The sequence below is a fragment of the Myotis myotis genome, unplaced genomic scaffold (assembly GCF_014108235.1).
Source record: "Myotis myotis isolate mMyoMyo1 unplaced genomic scaffold, mMyoMyo1.p scaffold_m19_p_32, whole genome shotgun sequence".
Taxonomy (NCBI): domain Eukaryota; kingdom Metazoa; phylum Chordata; class Mammalia; order Chiroptera; family Vespertilionidae; genus Myotis; species Myotis myotis.
In genome coordinates, this window is record NW_023416338.1 from 253,755 (window position 1) to 271,745 (window position 17,991).

At 58.7% G+C, this 17,991-nt stretch overlaps 3 protein-coding genes across 6 annotated transcripts in view; 2 read left to right on the forward strand and 1 right to left on the reverse strand.

Moving 5' to 3' along the window:
- Nucleotides 1-691: 691 nt before the first annotated feature.
- On the forward strand, nt 692-5,048 carry KLF1 (Kruppel like factor 1). The gene is made up of 3 exons (XM_036302489.1): nt 692-825; nt 1,436-2,264; nt 4,375-5,048. Exons 1-3 carry the CDS (start codon nt 739-741, stop codon nt 4,548-4,550), a joined length of 1,092 nt encoding a protein of 363 aa, XP_036158382.1. The 5' UTR covers nt 692-738; the 3' UTR covers nt 4,551-5,048.
- Nucleotides 5,049-6,157: 1,109 nt separating this feature from the next.
- On the forward strand, nt 6,158-8,535 carry DNASE2 (deoxyribonuclease 2, lysosomal). 2 transcript variants are annotated; one of them, XM_036302491.1, is made up of 6 exons: nt 6,158-6,413; nt 6,532-6,679; nt 6,805-6,856; nt 7,161-7,316; nt 7,407-7,604; nt 8,004-8,535. In XM_036302491.1, the coding sequence occupies exons 1-6, from the start codon at nt 6,319-6,321 to the stop codon at nt 8,381-8,383; spliced, it is 1,029 nt and encodes a 342-aa protein (XP_036158384.1). In that variant the 5' UTR covers nt 6,158-6,318; the 3' UTR covers nt 8,384-8,535. The 2 variants fall into 2 exon arrangements, with proteins under 2 accessions (XP_036158384.1, XP_036158383.1); XM_036302490.1 differs by having other exon boundaries at nt 6,161-6,413; nt 6,778-6,856.
- Nucleotides 8,536-8,781: 246 nt separating this feature from the next.
- Nucleotides 8,782-17,991, reverse strand: part of MAST1 (microtubule associated serine/threonine kinase 1) — a 35,720-nt gene continuing 26,510 nt past the window's right edge. For 2 of the 3 annotated variants that reach the window (XM_036302487.1, XM_036302485.1), the window contains 14 exons: nt 16,016-16,154; nt 15,766-15,898; nt 15,464-15,629; nt 15,266-15,367; nt 14,991-15,113; nt 14,446-14,555; nt 13,138-13,316; nt 12,804-13,054; nt 12,288-12,494; nt 11,847-12,076; nt 11,411-11,533; nt 11,182-11,318; nt 10,198-10,385; nt 8,782-10,112 (listed from right to left, as the gene is read on the reverse strand). In XM_036302487.1, the coding sequence (XP_036158380.1) occupies nt 8,851-10,112; nt 10,198-10,385; nt 11,182-11,318; nt 11,411-11,533; nt 11,847-12,076; nt 12,288-12,494; nt 12,804-13,054; nt 13,138-13,316; nt 14,446-14,555; nt 14,991-15,113; nt 15,266-15,367; nt 15,464-15,629; nt 15,766-15,898; nt 16,016-16,154 (3,350 nt within the window). In that variant the 3' untranslated portion in view covers nt 8,782-8,850. The remainder of the gene's footprint in view (nt 10,113-10,197; nt 10,386-11,181; nt 11,319-11,410; nt 11,534-11,846; nt 12,077-12,287; nt 12,495-12,803; nt 13,055-13,137; nt 13,317-14,445; nt 14,556-14,990; nt 15,114-15,265; nt 15,368-15,463; nt 15,630-15,765; nt 15,899-16,015; nt 16,155-17,991) is intronic. The other variant, XM_036302486.1, reaches the window with a different exon arrangement.

The window sequence follows — 17,991 nt, forward strand, 5'->3', positions numbered from 1 at the left end:
CACACAGCCACTCCCCGCAGTGCTGCCTGGGAGTCCGTGGTAGGCAGTGGAGGCTGATGAGCAGGGGCCCTCCTGCCGCGGGGCTCAGACCCTGAAAGTTCATAACCCAGGCAATTTCAAGGCAAGCTAACGTGAAGCCCCAGCGTCTAGCCCTGCCACTCACCAGGGACAGAGCTTTGGCTGTGCTGGGCCCCCACCTGATAGCAGCCTCCACCGTCTGGGGTGTCTGATAATGCTTGGCCTGGCAGGGAGCTTGTGCCAAGTCCCGCCATCAGCACGGCTGTTTCTGTTTTGGGGGAGGGGGAGAGGGAGGGGTGTGCAGGGCCCCAGTTGAGGGAGAGGGGGATCTGAAAGCCCCTTCCCAGAACCCCCATTCCGCCTGTCACCCCCTCTCCAGGCAGGTAAATGAGAGGCCTCCAAGTCTTTCCTTCTTTGGGGGAGCCAGTACTTCACTTTATGTAACACCCAAACCCCCAAACCTCTGGACCCCTAGCCCCTGAACATCTGACTGAGCTTTGGCTACAGGGTCAGTCTTTAAGGCGCTGTGCCAAAGAGGCCAAGGCAAGTTCTGTTCCCCAGAAATGGTGACACCCCCCGCCTTGCCTGACCCTTATCAGGGGTTGCAGCCAATCAGCTGAGAGCACAGAGGAGCCTTCCAAGGGGCCATCAGAGCCTCAGAGCCCACGAGGCCACAAAGGGAGAGGAGACCTGAGGCCCTTGGATGGGCACCAGCCAGCCATGGCCACAGCTGACACCACCTTGCCTTCCATCAGTACGCTGACTGCCCTTGGCCCCTTTCCAGACACACAGGAGGACGTCCTCAAGGTGAGGCCAGGCAGGGTCTAGGTGGCTGGCTGGGGTCCGGGTCTGCAGTCACAGAGCTTGGGGATCAGGTCTACATCTAGCCCTGGGCTCCAGAGACCTGGCCAGGCTGGGGGTTCTCAGTCCCGTCCAGGGATCTGAATGTGGTCTAAGGGCCTATTTCTGTCTTGGAAAAGGAAGGCTCAGAGCTGAACCCCGTGGTGGTCTAGGCTCCTTGAGATGCCAGGTAACAGGAGGAAGAACAAAGGTGACCAGGGGACATCCAAGAATTAATCTTGGGAATTAATCTCATAGGGGGATTGGAAAGGAGTGGGAGTTTCTGGGGGGAAATTGAGGCAAGGCTGCCCCCCTCCCATTCTTGGCCCTGCCACCCCTTCCCCCATGCCGAAGTGCAACTCCAGATAATGTAAGTCTTATCTCCAGTCGCCAGCCAGACCCTATAGACCTCTGTCCCTGAAGCTGGGGGGGACGGGGACAGACAACACAGACAAGCAAACAAGACCCCTTCTGGAGCCTCAGGCCAGCCTGCCCCATCAGGGCACCAGGCCCCTCCGCCTCCGGGATGGGTACCCTGGGGACCGCAGAAGTCTCACGCTATCGGCTCCCTCCGCAGTGGTGGCGCTTTGAGGACGTGCAGGACTTGGGCCCAGGTCCCCCGGACCAGACTCGGCCGCTCCTCCACGTGAGGCCCAAGTTGGAGGACACGCTTGGGGAGAGAGAAGACGACGACGAGAGGGATCCGGCCACTGCCTGGGACCTGGATCTCTTCTTCACCAACCTGTCGGGCCCAGAGCCCAGCGGCCTGCCTCAGACCTGCGCTCTGGCGCCGGGCGAAGGTCCAGGAACGCACTTCCCACCGCAGCCCGAGACCCTGGAAGCGTACGCGGGCGGCCTGGGGTTGGTGGCTGGGCCCTTGGGTCCCGAGGAGCACCCGGGCTGGGCGCGCCCGGTCCCACAAGCTCCAGCCCCCGACGCCTTCGTGAGCCCAGCCCTGGTCCCGGCTCCCGAGCCCAAGGCACTGCCGCTGCAGCCAGTGTACCCGGGGCCGGGTGCGGGCTCCTCTGGCAGCTATTTTCCGCGGACCGGGATTTCGGTGCCTGCGGCGCCCGGCGCCCCCTATGGGTTGCTGTCCGGGTACCCAGCACTGTACCCGGCTCCGCAGTACCAAGGGCACTTCCAGCTCTTCCGCGGGCTCCCGGCGCCCGCCCCCGGCTCCGCCGCGCCACCCTCCTTCTTGAATTGTCTGGGACCGGGAACGGCGGGTGCGGGACTTGGGGGAACCGCAGGGGACCCGAGAGGGACCGCGGAGACCGTGCCAGCCAAGCGCAGCCGGCGCTCGTGGGCGCGCAAGCGGCAGGCGGCGCACACGTGCACGTACCCGGGCTGCGGCAAGAGCTACACCAAGAGCTCGCACCTGAAGGCGCACCTGCGGACCCACACGGGTGAGGCTCGGAGGCGGGGCTGGAGGCGGCACCTCGGGGCAGAGGGGCCGGGGCGTGAGGCGAGGAGCAAGGGGCGGGGCTAGAGGCCGGGCCAGGGCGCGGGTCCGTAATGACAGGAGCGGCTCAGCGGGGTCTCCGGGCGAGGAACGCGACAGAGGCAGCTGGAAGCGCACCGGGACCCTCGGCAGCAGGGCTAGGGGACAGGTAGCGGCGGTGGGAGGCGGGTGGGGGCGGAGCGAGCACCTGGAAAATCTGAGCTACGTTTCAGGGAACTGACGGGTACGATCTGGGCCCCGGCCTGACCGTTTTGGCTCAGCGGATAGAGCGTCGGCCTGCGGACTGAAGAATCCCGGGTTCGATTCCGGTCAAGGGCACATGCCCGGGCTTCGGGCTCGATCCCCGGTAGGGGGCGTGCAGGAGGCAGCCGATCAATGATTCTCTCTCATCATTGATGTTTCTATCTCTCTCTCCCTCTCCCTTCCTCTCTGAAGTCCATATATATATATATATAAATAATGTATTTTAAAGATCTGGGCCCCGGTTGAGGAGCAGAAAGCCTAGCAAGTGGAGTAGGGGGCGGGGCTGGAGGAGGGACTGCGGGGAGGGGCCAAAGACGCAGGGTTCAGGTTTGTAGCAAGCAGTGAGCCGAGTCAGGGTTCAGGGGCTCAGGAGAGGGAGCCAGGAGTATAGAGAGTAGGTTGTTTGCATGGCGGCGGCCCAGACTGTAGGGTCCCTGGTAGGAGCTCAGGGGGAGATACAGGGCAGAGTCCGCTTCATGTGCTCAGATGCAGGGTGGTTCCAGGAAGATACGGAGAAATAGCTGGACAACAGAGGAGGGTGGGCCCAAGAGAAGCGGGTCTCCGGGAGCCGAAGACCGAGCGAGGCTGTGGAATAAAGGTCGGGGGGAGGAAGAGTGAGACCTATGTTTTAGGGCAGCGATTTTCAAACTTTTTCATCTCCTGGCACACATAAACTAATTACTAAAATTCTGCGGCACACCAAAAAAAAAAAAAAAAAAAAAGTTATATTTTTTTGCCGATCTGACAAAAGATAGGTAAAATGACTGATTTACAAAAAAAAAAAAAAAAAAAAGTACCTACTCTTTTTGCTCCAAAGTGACTTTTTAAAAAAAATCAGATGCCTATGCTTGCATATAAGGATTTCTGGTACCAAGAATTAACCAATCAGATGTAACCTTTTTTAAAAATATATTTTATTGATTTTTTACAGAGAGGAAGGGAGAGAGATAGAGAGTTAGAAACATCGATGAGAGAGAAACATCGACCAGCCGCCTCCTGCACATCTCCTACTGGGGATGTGCCCGCAACCCAGGTACATGCCCTTGACCGGAATCGAACCTGGGACCTTTCAGTCCGCAGGCTGACGCCCTATCCACTGAGCCAAACCGGTTTCGGCCAGATGTAACCTTCTTATGCGACTTGACCAATAAGATACAACTCTATTATATGACCTAAATATTTATGGTTCAAGACAGGGCACTCACAATGGGTGACTATTGTTTTGTTAGCTGTTATCATTTTATTTAACAACCTAAGGGTAAAGGAGTCAGTGTCCCTGACTAAATAGGTATTTCACACTGGTTGAAAACCGCTGCTTTAGGGGTCCGCATAGATGGTGGGGCCAGGTGTAGTGAGGGCAGGGGGGAGTGGGAGGGGGGAGCGAAATCACTGCAGGCAGGGCCTGGAACACCAGGGGATTCTAAGGCTCAAGGCCAGGGGCAGGGTTGGGCAGCAGCTGGAGGGTCCCGTGAAGCAAGTAGGGGCCTGGACCATAGGGGACAGGCCAAAGGATGACTTTAGGACACGGGGAGGGTAACAGGGCCCAGGAAATGGGCCAGTGGTGCAGGAGATATGACTTGGGCCCAGGAAATGAAAACCGGCTTGGCGCCAGATGCAGGTACTGAACAAGAAGGGTCGGGTTCGCAGAGGGCCAGAGAGTGAGTGCCTCCTTAAATTTTGCACCCTAAGCGCCTAGCTTGCCTCACCCTAGTCCTGGTCAAGGCTGAGCAAAGGAGTGTGGCCAGACGCAGTGGCGGACCTGAGGGAGGAGTGGGGCAGACAATGGCACTCATGGTCTCCTCGCCTTCCAGGGGAGAAGCCATATGCCTGCACGTGGGACGGCTGCGGCTGGCGGTTCGCGCGCTCAGACGAGCTGACCCGCCACTACAGGAAACATACAGGACAGCGCCCCTTCCGCTGCCAGCTCTGCCCTCGGGCTTTTTCTCGCTCGGATCACCTGGCCTTGCACATGAAGCGTCACATTTGAGCCAACCCCACCACCACCCCCGGCGCTTGGACCTTCCTGGGGCCTGGGGATGGAACAGGAGCGGATCCACGCAGGGAGTTTTCCCTCGGATGGACACTTGCCTGGACTCTCGACCCACAGATCCCCAGGAAGAACAAGGACTGGCCCATAGGCAGACCTGGGGGAGCTCCCACTTGTCCTGAGCCACAGGGAGCCACACAGAGACTTCCTAGGGTCACATAGACCCAACGAGACAGACTTCCAAATAAATGGACTCAGATGGACACTCACACACTTGGGACAGACAGACCCTCGAAGAGCTGGACCCTCAGACCGGCTCACAGGCAGCCTTGGACAGCAAAAGGGGTTATGGGGTGAGGCTTCTCAGAGACTCTGGTTCTAGAAGGGGTCTTCACACTGTAACATCCCAGCTTCCCCGTGGTGGCTGGCACCTCTTGTGAATGGTTATGGGTCCTGTACCAATGCTCTTCCTAGATAAAGCTTCAGCTGTGGCCTGGATTTGTGAGTTTTGGGTGCTGGAAGATGGGAGGAAGCTGTAACTCCAGCGGTGATTTTGGGAAGCATACTCTCACACTCACCTCCTAACCTCAGCCATACCCCTCAGGGTCCTGCAGGCCTTGCCTCCCCTTTTGCCCCACCCCAAGATCAGGCTACACTACATCCTCCTTGCCTCCTGTCTTGAACCCCAGGGACATTTACAGGGACTGTCTCCCTTTAAGAGGCCCCAGTCCGGCCCCAGAACACAGCACCTTTCACCATGCCATGATCCAGTGACCCCTTGGCTAGCTCAAGAAAATATGCAGAACGAAAGGGGAGAGGACAAGGAGCACAAACTCCCCTTTTTTATTTTTTTATTTTTTAAATTAAATCTTTATTGTTCAGATTATTACATTTGTTCCTCTTTTTTCCCCCCATAACTTCCCTCCTCCCAGTTCCCACCCCACCCTCCGCCCTCACTCCACACCCACTGTCCTCATCCATAGGTGCACGATTTTTGTCCCCCTTTTTTAAATAAAAATATTTTTTTTATTGATTTCAGAGAGGAAAGGAGAGGGAGAGGTAGAAACATCCATGATAAGAGAGAACCATGGATCGGTTGCCTCCTGCATGCCCCCTTACTGGGGATTGAGCCCGCAACCCGGGCATGTGCCCTGACCAGGAATCGAACCTGTGACCCCCCTGGTTCATAGGTCGATGCTCAACCACTGAGCCACACCGGCCGGGCACAAACTCTCCTTAAGAGAGCAAAAGTCCCAAGAGTTGGACCTCAGGCTGTAAAGCTGGAAAGGAAAAAAAAAAAATTGTGTCTCACCCATAAACCGAGGGAGGAACAGGGTCTGACGGGAGATTGGGATAAACATGAATCAAAAGAGACAGAGGCGAGGCCTAGCGGAAGAACGTGAGCGGTGATTGGCCAGGAGTAGAGTCGGGCCGGGACACTGGGCCGTCAAAAGGCGTGGTCTGAGCCGCCAGGGGGTGGAGCCTACCAAGGGTCGCATCCAATGGAAATAGGAGGCGACCGTAGGCTGGATGAATGAGGACCGGATCTTAGGGGAGTGACGGCCCAAAAGGAAGCCCCGCCCCCAGGGACAGGGCCTGCCTCTTCAAATCTCTGCTTCTCATCTCAGGGGCGGGGTTTCATCCCGAGAGGTTCCGCCTTGGGTTCTCTGGAGGGTTTGGGGAAATGAAAGTCACCAAGGACCCGGCCTGGTCCAACTCGTGATCCGGCGCCTCGGGGTCCCAACACAGACTCCCCGACTCCAGCCCCATGGCCACGCTGAGCCTGCTGCTCCTGGGCGCGCTGCTCTGGGTCCCAGCAGGGACCCTGACCTGCTACGGGGACTCGGGGCAGCCTGTGGACTGGTGAGTGCGGGGCCCCGACCGTGCCCCCCGGGCCGGACTGCGGATGGCTGCACCCGGGTGAAGCCTGGGGCTTGTTCTCGTCCCCTTCCTCCGTTTCTGTCCATTTCCCAACCTCCAGGTTCGTCGTCTACAAGCTGCCGGAGAGTAACAGGTACAAGTACTTGGATGCGGGCTCAGGGGGCTGGCGCGACGGTACGGGGTCCATGGACAACCTGAAGGGCGCCGTAGGCCGCAGCTTGCTGCCGCTGTACCGGAACACCAGCCAGGTGAAGGGGGAGAGGGGGGTGCCGGCAGAACCCAGGTGGGCCTCTAGGGGGGCCCGGCCTGGGGGAAAACTTCATGTCGCCCCATCCATCTCCCCCAGCTTGCCTTCTTACTTTACAATGACCAGCCACCTGATAACTACGGGACTCAGAACTCTTCCAGCCGCGGGCACACGAAGGGTGAGGCCAGATTGGGGGCTGGAGAAGGGCTCTGGCTTCCTTATGCATTTCCCCCAGCTGACTCCTGACCTGCAGGGGCGGGAGGGGGCTCCTTTAGGACACGGGCAGGGTAACAGGTTATCTCGGGTAAATGCTCTCTCTCTCTCTGGCCTGTTACAACAGTGGGCTACGGAAGGAGTTCAGCAGCGGTCCAGAGACTGCCCACACCCTCTCCGCGCTCCCTGCAAACCCAGGACGGTCCTGGCTGCACATGTGCTTGTTGGGATACCTTGAGCAGTTCCCCTGAGCCTGTCTTTTGGTTCAGGTGTGCTGCTTCTGGACAAAGACGAGGGCTTCTGGCTGATCCACAGCGTTCCAGGGTTCCCTCCACCCGCTGCATACAGCTGGCCTCCTAAAGCCTACAGATATGGGCAGACCCTCCTCTGTGTGTCTTTTCCGTTCGACCAGTTCTCAAACATTGGTGAGTGGGGACAAGGAAGCAGGGTGATTCCCTGGTTCCCAGACCAGGATGTGGAACAGTCCCTAGTTTTCTCCTCCCCTTGCCTTCCAGGCAAACAGCTGAGCTACACCTACCCCAATGTGTATGCCTACCAGCTGGAAGGAGTCTTCCTCAAGAAGTTACTTGTCCTGGAGGAGGTGGTCCAGGGCCACCATGTTCTCAACAGACCCTGGAACAGCAGCGTGACACTCACATCAAAAGCCGGGGCCACCTTCCAGAGCTTTGCCAAATTTGGGAAATTTGGAGATGGTGAGTCCTGAGGGTGTGGGTTGAAGAACTCTTTCTCTGCAGAGGTGGTGTCAGGTATGTCCATGGCTGAGAGCAAGTTGGAGGTAGGAACTAGAACTCTTTGGGAGCCATAAACACATGAGAGGTACACAACCCACAGGCCTGGGCTCAGCCATTGGTTTCTGATGGTGTGATAGGTACATCATTTACCTGGACTCTCATGTTACCCATCTGGGAAAATGGGGGCACTAACAGCTACTGTACAGGGTTGTTGTGAATAAAGTAATGAATGTAGTGTTTAGTAAGAGCTGTTAGTCAGGAATTGACAACCAAGGAACTGAGCTCAGAGAGGGCCAGTAGCCTAGGGATTCCCTAGCACTGCCCCTGCCACTGCCCATGCCCGCTTTCCATCCTCTGCAGACCTATACTCCGGCTGGTTAGCAGAAGCCCTTGGAAGCAATCTGCAGGTCCAGTTCTGGCAACACTCTCCTGGCATCCTGCCCTCCAACTGCTCCGGGGCCCAGCAAGTGCTGGATGTGACTCAGGTAGCCTTCCCTGGACCAGCTGGGCCCACGTTCAGTACCTCAAAGGACCACTCTAAGTGGTGTGTAGCCCCAGAAGGGCCCTGGGCCTGTGTGGGTGACATGAATCGGAACTGTGCAGAGGAGCACCGAGGTGGGGGCACACTGTGTACCAAGCTGCCTGCCTTCTGGAAAGCCTTCCAGCCTCTGGTGAAGGCCTGGGAACGTTGTAAGAGAAGAGCAGCACCTCATCTGCAGAAAGCCCAGCAGAGCATATAGGAGGCTGTTTGGACTTCAGTTTAAATCCCATTTCAGTCCCTTATTGTGTGACCTTAACTGTGTGCCTTAACCTGTGACTCAGTTTACTCATCTGCAAAATGGGAACCATAACACTTGACTCAAAATTTATGAGGAATAAAAGGAAAGTGGTAGATGGGGCTGTTAACTCTTTCTTCAGGTGGGCGCTGGGACTCAGAACAGCATTGCAGCTCCCTGGGGTCCGGGGGCAGTTGGCTCATAGGTGAGACCACAAGGAAAGATTCACATAAGACTCACCTCCCCTCTCTATAGTTACCAGGACTGGCGTTCCTCCCCTTAACAAGAACACAGGCAGGAGGGCCAAAACCTTGCCTCACCAGAGAGGTGGGGCAAGCCTCAGAAAGCTCACGAAGCACAGACACACTTTATTTATATGTGTACATATGTATACAGGCGGCTGTACAGTGCAGGGCCAGCGGCCCCCTCAGCTATGGGCCAGGGGGCATGGGGCAGGGGGCCCTTTTGGTCAGGCCTGATGGAGGCACAGCTTCAGCGGGGTACCTGGAAGTCAGCCCCACCTCAGGCTTGGTGGCCTGGAGCAGGGGAGTGGGTGGGGCGGGGGGCCCTGTGCTACTTGTTGCATTTTTCGTAGGGGCTACAGAAGGGGTCTGGGCCTCTGGGGAGAGCTTGGGGGAGGTGGGCTTGGAGCGAGGCCCGCTCTGCGTGGTCCGCTCCTCCACCATCTCCAGCCCCCAGCGTTCGGGGCCTCGGAGGACCTCTGGTGCGGGAGGCACCAGGGGTACGGATCCCGGCAACCCCTTAGAGTCCGAGCCCAGAGACCGGGGCACCTCGACCTTGGCCCCAGGCCGCTCGGGCTCTACCACAATGGGCACTAGGGCCGTGCCCACCTCACCGGAGCTGCTGCGCCGGCCTGTCTCATGTTCTTGTACCGGGCTCAGTGCAGCCTTGGCGACCGCCCTAGCCGCCCCACCCAAGCCATCCTCGGTCTGCACGGTCTGCACACTCTGGTGCCGCGTGCCGCTGGCATCCCGCTCCAGGGTCCGGCCTGCGGGAGTCGTCGCGCGGGGCTGGGTGCAGGCCTCCGCACCGCCGGGGGACTCCTCTTTACTCGCGGCCCCCGTGGGCCTGGGGGTGCCCTGGGGCTGCAGCGGGTCCACTCCCAGACTGAGGGGCGACTCCTGGCGGCCCAGGCGGCGGACAGCAACCTGCAGGGGCACACCAGGCCCCTCGACAGGGGGCGTCTCCCCATCAGACTCAGCCAGGCTGTGCAGCGCCAGCTCCCCGTGGAAGTCCTTGCGGAAATCCGGGTGGCCCACCTCGAGGCTGTGCTTGCGCAGCGCTCCCTTCTTGTCCGCGCCGAGCGAGGCGCCCAGCTTCTCCGCCGACTGCACGCGTTTGAGAAGCGGCGAGCGCGGGGGCTCCGCGCTCTTGGGACGGGGGCGCACCACCGGCGGCGAGGAGTGCAGCTTGGCCGGGAAGCTCTGGGTCGTGTGGGAGCTGCCCACCGTGTGGCCGGGAAGCGGTGGCGGCGAGGCCTGCGTGGGGGACGGCGTGTGCGCCAGCGGGGACAGCGGGATGTTGCCGGCCGACTTGCAGCGCGCGGAGCGGTACTGGCGGTGCAGCTTCGGCGACAGGCCGTGCAGCGTGCTGGGCCGGATGTGGTGCGACGCCGAGGACGCCGGGGAGTTGGGCGTGCTCGAGGCGGGGGAGCTGCTTTGGGACGAGGCACCTGAGGGTGGGCAAGAGGGGGTGTTCCGCTGGCCGGCACCGCCGGGGGACCCGCCTCCGCCACCCGGCGCCCGCCCAGAGCTTACCTAGGTAGGCTGAGTCGGGTGTGGAGCGGAAGCTGTGGGTGGGTGAGCGAGCTGGGAGCCCGTGGGTGGGCGAGCCCGGGAGGCTGTCGCTGGACGACAGCGAGCGGTTTAGCGACGACAGCGAGCGGCTAGTGTGAAGCAAGTTCGACTGCTTCGTGATCTTGCGGAAGAGGGAGCTGCGCTTCTTGCTGGGGAGTAAGGAGAGGGCCGTCTACCTTAGACCAAATTCACAAGCCCCGGCTCCGCCTCAGCCCCTGGGACCGCCCACTCCTCTGGCCCCGCCTTCTCCAGCTACAACCCACCTATCAAAACCAAAAGAACCTCCCACATCGGTCCGCTTGGCTCCTCACACCTATTTTTTGCTGGCGTCACCTATCAAAGCAGGACCAACCTCTTCTGGCTCCTCCCACCTCTGTAGTCCCGCCCTCTCCTGCTACCACTCACCAATCAGGGAGGGAAGAAGTTCACCTGACTCAGTTCAGTCTGGCTCCTCACTAGTAAATCCCCACTCCCGACTTGTCCAGGCCAAACCCACTAATCGAAATAGAACACTCTCCTGGCCCCACCTCCCTCTCCCAGCTCCTCCTACCTGTAAGGGAAGAATTATTTCAGTTGGCCCAGCCTTGCCTGGCTTGCTCATTCCGGACAGAAACCCCTTCTCCTAGCCCTCCCAGTGGACTACACACACTCAAAAGGACAAGGCCACCTCCTGGACTGTGCCCTCGCTAATCCATGTCTACTGGCCCCGCCCACCTGCCCAAGACACTACCCAACGCTCTTCCAGCCCAGGCACCTGGCACTGTCCCGCCCGTGCTTCCCCCCGTCCTCTGGTTTCTGCTCTTTACTCGGTGGCCCCCACACTTCTTTCTCCTGTCCACAGCTGTGGCCCGGCCCTCCCATCTTAGCCCTGCCCACTGTTCAAACCCTGGAGTGCTCCCCTGTGCCTGCTGGTATAGCCCCGCCTCCGCACTCGGCCCCACCCACCTCTCCTGGCCCTCCTTAGCCGAGGGTCTCCGGTTCCTCCGAGCCATTTTGGCCTTGTAGCTGGTGCGCCTGGCAGGGCCGATGCGAATGGAGGTATTCTCGAAGGGTGTTGTGGTCACTGCCACCTTGTTGCCACTCTGGGGGAAGAAGGGAGGCAAATGTTCAGGCAGCTCCAGCTCCCGGGACCCCCGCTCCCCTCTCCCCAGCGCGCTACCGCCCTGGCACTCACCTTAAGGATCAGCTCCACGACCTCAGGATGCACCATGCCATGCACAGGCTCCCCGTTCACGTGGGTGATGAGGTCCCCCGCACAGAGCCCTGCCTCCTGGGCCGGGCCCCCCTCTTCCACGTGCTGGGGACAGGGCGCCACACGGTGCAGGGTTAACAGGATCAGTGACCAGGAAGCTCCCTAAGCTGATGTGCCCCACGCCTAGCTCTGCATTTACTTGAATCCTTGTAACACCTTATGAAATAGTAATTACTCTTCCCAGTTTACAACCGAAGAAACTGGAGCTCAGAGGGGGAAGGGCACTGACGGTCATAGGAGTCTCAGCCAGGCGGCCTGGATCCGGAGATTGAACTGTCCCTCATTTCTGGGGGTTAAAGGGGAGCTTCTCTCCCCCACCCCCCATCTTGGAACACAGACCCCACCCATGAGTGCTCACCCAGACAATGTGATGGACACTGTAGACGTCTGAGTCACCCATGTAGACGCGGATGGCTCGCAGTGTGAAGCCGTACTTCTTGCCAGAGCGTTGGATGGTGATAGGGGAGCGGAGGCCACTGACAGCCGGTGAGTAGTCCCGGCTGGGTGAGGAGTCCCTCGAGGACGGGTTGGAGGAGAGAGATCGTGGAGACATGGGGCTGGCCAGGGGTGAGCTTCCATGAGGGTCCACTGCAGACACAGAACCATGGTCAGAGTTCAAGGCCAGCGATCACAGCTCTCCCAGTATCTGCTCCTCCCACCTCCTTAGTCAAAGTCCCAGAGCTCTCATTGGCCCACCCCAGTGCCAATCACTGTGCACAGGAAAAATGCAGCGTCTTCATTGGTCTGTCCTGGTACAAATGGGGGCAGGCCCTCCCTTCCAGGTGGGGCCCAGCATCACCTGCAGGAATCATGACAGACAATGCAGTGGCAGAGGCTGACTTGATGACTTTGCCCCCGGTTCGAGAAGGCCGCTTCTCTACTGCTGGGTCCCCTGACAGCTGCTGATGCCGAGCCCGGCGCAGAACCAGGTCATTGGTGGCTCTCGGGCCTGATGGGTCCCCATCCTTTGAAGGTGGACAGAGGTCACCTGGGCGTGGTTGGTCCGCTGCAACAGAGCAGGTGGGTGAGGAGGCAGTCCGAGGTCAGGGCCTCTGGCATGTGTTCACTCTGCCTGGAATGCTCTTCCCACGTCTCACCCTTGTTGGAATGTCAGTTTCCTGGGAGCAGGTGACATGCACCCGGCACAACCCCTGGTAAACAGAAGTGCCCAAATGCGTTGTTGACTGAGAGAACATGGAATGCGGGGTGTTCCTCAGGCTGATGAGAACCCAGACCGGAAACAGTACCAGGCTTAGTGAATGCTCAATATATGGCCGCGGGGGAGCTGGGGAAGGCGGCAGGAGGGGGCACTCACTAGCTTCGGATTCCCCGCCACTGGCAGGGCCATCCCCTTGAGCTGCCTCCTTGGGGACCCGTGCGTCCAGTGAGCCTGGGGGGTCAGAGGTGGGCCTGGCAGACCTGCGCAGCTGGGTCTCATCCTCATCCTCTTGGGGGGCGCTGAAGCGGCTGGGCTCCAGCAGCGCCGAGAACCGGCGGCGCGCACCCAAGGGTGGACTGGCCTCCCCCTCCAGGAAGCTGGCCTCGGATGCCGAGAAGCGCTTGCTGCTGAAGGGGGGGTGGGTGGGCGTCGTCAGAGGCGACAGGCCTCTTCATTCCCGCTCCCCAAACCTAGCCCTGCCCCTGCTCACATCTCTGGGGAGCCCCCTCTCCAGGTCTTCTCGCGCAGGGTCAGGCTACCCAGGCCCTCCCGCTTGCCGGCCACCTTCTCCTCTAGACCCTTGGCACTCGGCTCCCGCTTGCTGGCCCCCGCTGCCGCCACCGGGGTCTTGGGCTCATGCTGCGACAGCTGCTCCATACTGCTATACACCTGCAAGGGAGGGCGAGCGGTGGTGAGGGGCACGCTCCCGAACCAATGGGCTTCCTGCTACAGGACACGCTCCGCCCTCCCAAGGCTGGATTGTCCCCCAACCACATACAAATCTGCAGCTCAGACCCCACCACAGATATTTAAGCCCTTAGTAAGACTTAGCCAGTGCTTCTCAACCTTCCTAATGCCGCGACCCTTTAATACAGTTCCTCATGTTGTGGTGACCCCCAACCATAAAATTATTTTGGTTGCTACTTCATAACTGTAAATTTGCTAGTTATGAATCGTAATGCAAATATCTGATATGCTATATGTGTTTTCCGATGGTCACGACCCACAGGTTGAGAACCGCTGCCTTAGACCCTGCCCATAATCTTTTTAAAAAATATATGTTTTTATTGATTTCAGAGAGGAAGGGAAAGTAATAGAGAGATAGAAACATCAATGATGAGAGAAAATCACCTATTGGCCACCTCCTGTATGCTCCCCGATGCGGGGGATCGAACCCACAACCCAGGCATGTGCCCTTGGCCGGAATCGAACCTGGGAACTTTTAGTCCGCAGGCTGACGCTCTATCCACCGAGCCAAACCGGCTAGGGCAACCCTACCCATATCTAAACGAATTTGCCCTCCTTCCTGCCCCACCTTCCCAGTTCCCAGCCAATCATATGTACCCCAAGCTGGGCTCTACACACCACTACACGCTGCTCCTCAAGGCGAGACCTCGTGCACCTTTGCCCCGCCCCCACTGCTCATCCTCTCCACCCCAAGGTCCTGACCCCGCCTCATCTAGACCTAGCTCCGCCGCACTGTGAGTCCTCAGTACCACCGCTGTCCAGATTCCTGTTAGATTCCACCCAATGCCAAAGGCCCTCCCATGCACCCCAGGCCCTGTCACTCTCAGAATCCCGCCCCCTCAGTAACTTCCCCAGCCGGGGGACCTCGACCTCGGGCCTACCAGGATTCCCCCAACTTCCGCAACCCCGCCCACTCAGGCCCACCTCCAATTCCGTCCTCATCCTGCAGCTAGGAGAAAAAGATACACCCCCCTCCCCCCGCCCAAGCCCCGCCTCGCGACCTCGCCCCACGCTCGCGGGTCTGGCCCCACCCCTAACCCAGCTGGCTCACCTTGCTGAAGCGCGGGGAGCAGGAGGAAAACTGGCGGATTTCCACAGGCTCCTCCTCCGTCGTGTCATCCTCATCGTAGGAGTTGACGTGGTGATACCTATCCGAGCGGGCTGGGAATGGGGGGTGGACCGTGACCACTCCTCAGGGCTGCAGCGCCGCCGTGGCCCCGTCCCAATCTAGAATCTGGTTCTGGCCCTGCTTCCAGGCTGGGTTTCTGCCCAACTCGCAGCGGCTCCATTAGCCCAGCGTCCAGAGGCCACACGCGCAGACCCCATCTATGGCCCAGCCCCCCTCCCCTCCAGCCAGCCCCTGCCCTGCCTCCTTCTAGGTCCTAGCACTGCCCAGTAGCCCAGGCCCAACTCCAGAACTCACTGCCGTCCAGGCCCCACCCTCCTTTCCTACCAACTGCTCAGGCTGAGCCTCACCCCTATGCCAGGCCGTCCCTCTCCTCTGTCTGGGCGGCTGGTCTCCTACCCAGCTGGGCTCCAGCCCAGGCCTTGCCCAATGGTCCCTCTCACCAGCTTCCACCCCCTCTCCCAGCTCACTGTCGAAGTAGCTGGTGTCATCCTCAGACTCCAGGTGGGGGATGAACTCTGCCTTCTGCCTCAGCAGTCCTGTCCAGTCCAGGTCTCGAAAGAAACTGTGCTGCTTCACCTCAAAGGCACCCCCTGGAAAGGAAGGAGTGGATGGGGTCCGGGAGAGAATCCCTGCGACAGTTTAGGGCCAGCTCCAGAGCCCAGCCACCCACCCCCGTCTTCTACCCCAGGGCCACAGCACTTGGAGCCCAGCCCTTAGCTTCTCGGTACAGCAGACCCCTTACCTGCCCCAAGCCGGACCAGGGGGTTGGTCTGCAGGAGGCTGGATATCAGGAGCTGGGCGTCGGTCGGCAGGGCTTCATCTCCCTCGGGCCACAGGATGTCATCTGCAGAGCAAGGGGGGGGGGTCACTTTCGGGTCCAAAAGGCCCTGGGTCTGCCCATGTCCCCATGCCCCCCACCTGCCACCAAGGAGGCACGCACCGCTGATGACCTGTCCAAATAGCTCTTCGGGCGTGTCTCCGAAGAAGGGCACACAGCCCACCAGGAACTCGTAGAGGATGATGCCCATGGCCCACCAGTCCACCGGTTTGCCATAGCCCTGGCGCAGGATGACCTCGGGCGCGATGTACTCTGGGGTTCCGCACACCTAGGGGCAGGCGGTCAGCCTGCACTCTGGCCACAGGAGGGGCCTCGAAGGGGAGCCGCACTCCCCACCCCACCCTGAGCCCCGAAGCCCTGCTGGCTCCTTCCCGCCACAGTGATCCCCGCAGCCACACACACACCTGTTTGTCCAGAAACTCCCGGGCATCCTTCTCGATATGGCCTTCATACAGGTTGGTGGTGAGGCTCATGAGCCCCATTTTGGAGAGGCCAAAATCCGTGAGTTTGATGTGGCCCATGGAGGTGATGAGGAGGCTGCAAACACAATCAGGGGTCTCAGAGGTGAGGCTTGCCCACCCCCCTCCTGGCCCTTCCATGCCAGCGCCTACAGAGGGGCAGGGGGCGGGGGTCACGGGAAAAGTCAAGGCTCACTTGTCAGGCTTGAGGTCACGGTGCACAATGCCGTAGTTGTGTAAATACTCAAGGGCCAGCACCGTCTCGGCAAAGTACATGCGGGCCATCTCCACGGGCAGCGCCCCGATGTTCTTCAGCAGGGTGGCACAGTCCCCCCCTGTGTGCGAAGGAGGCCCGTGTAAAGAGGGGAGCACCCCTGCCCCAGGGCTGTGCGCTCCACATGCACGACAGCACCAAGTCCCCACCTCACATTGCCCCTATTTTGCAGCGAAGGAAAACTGACGTACAGAGAGGGGCCTCATTCTCCCGGGCCCCACAGGGAGTGCCCTCTACCAGGCTCCTCCTGTCTTCTTTATAAATGTTTAATATATTTTTAAATCTTCACCTGAGGACAGGTTCATTGACCTTTTCAGAGCGAGAGATAGGGAAGGAAGGAGGGAGGAAGGGAGAGAAGGAGGGAGGGAGGGAGGGAAACATGGATGGGTTGGCTCCCTGGCTGGGGAATGAGCCTGTAATGCAGATTATGTGCCCTGACTGGGAATCAGATCCGCAACCTTTCAGTGCACGGGACAAGGCTCCAACCAACCGAAGCCACACCAGCCAGGGCTCCTCTTGTCCCTTAACCATCTTCCAAAGTTGGCTTGATCTGAGACTCAGAGGTTGGATCACGGAGGGAGTTGGTGGAAATGAGGTTGGGTGGGTACCAACTGCTGCCTGGGTATCAGCTGAGTCTGGGAACACCGCCCTTGATCTCCTGGAGTTTGAATCTTGAATGTCTTGTGCCTTAAAATGTAGAGTCCTGGTTCCCACCAGGTTTACCGTGATCGGCATTCATATGTTAGGCTCCCCCAATAGGCGTTCCTCCTTTTTCTCACAAGGACCAGATTTCTTTCCCAGTGCAGCAGCAAACCCAAGGTGCTCAGCCCTCCAACTTTCCACTCTCCCCAAAGATTGCTAAACTAGCAGGGTATAAGTGGGATCTGCTGGATGGCACCTCACTATATCAAGGCCTGTCTAAAGGGAAGCCCACACATGGGAGAGCAGAGCCAAGAAATGGAGAGATTCCTGATGACATGGTTTGAGCATCTGGATACAGACATTTCTGAAGGCAACATGGATGTTTTGCTCACAAATCACTACATGTCTTTCTTTTTTCTTTTTAGCCAGGAAACTGATGATCAGACCTAAAAATGGAGCCTAGGAATCTGCATCTGGCCACAACCCCAGGTAATACTAACACACACTTACACTGAGAACAAAGCTGGGTTGACTTGCAAATGAGACTTTGAGGCTGGGCCTTGTTCCGGAGGCCCGAGAATGCACACTTACTGTGTGCTCACCCCATCAGAGATCCCGATGCCACCCCCTTCTCTTCTCTGCATGACCTCAGTCAGACCCATGCAGTTCCCTCCATCTTGGTCTCCCTCTTCTCTCCTCCACACAGCAGCTAAATAAATAGCATTAAAACATGTCAGACCATGTCGACTTTGCTTAAAACCCTCCAATGGCCGCCTGTTGCGTTTGGCATGAAACCCAATGCAGTCCAGGCCCTGCATGCTTAACCCCTTACCTCCCCATCCTCACCTACCCCACCCTCCCTCTCACTTGCTCACTTTACTCCAGCTCCACTGCAGCGATTTCCAACCTTTTTCATCTCATGGCACACATAAACTAATAACTAAAATTCTTCGGCACACCAAAAAATGTCTATTTTTGCCAATCTGACAAATACAAATAGGTATAATTTTGATTCATCCACACCAAATAGCCATTGTTGTTCTGGCTGTAGTCATTTTTTTATTTGACAATCTAACAGAAAAAAAAAAAGGTCAGTGCCACTGACTAAGTCAGGTACTGCATGTTTTAAAAATTCTTGTGGCACACTGCTACCTCAAAATCCAGATGCCTTCTCACCTTACAGACTTTGTGCTCTTCCAGGTATAGTGCAGGCCTCAGAGAGGCCCCTGCCCACCTATGTCCCTATGGCCTCCTTA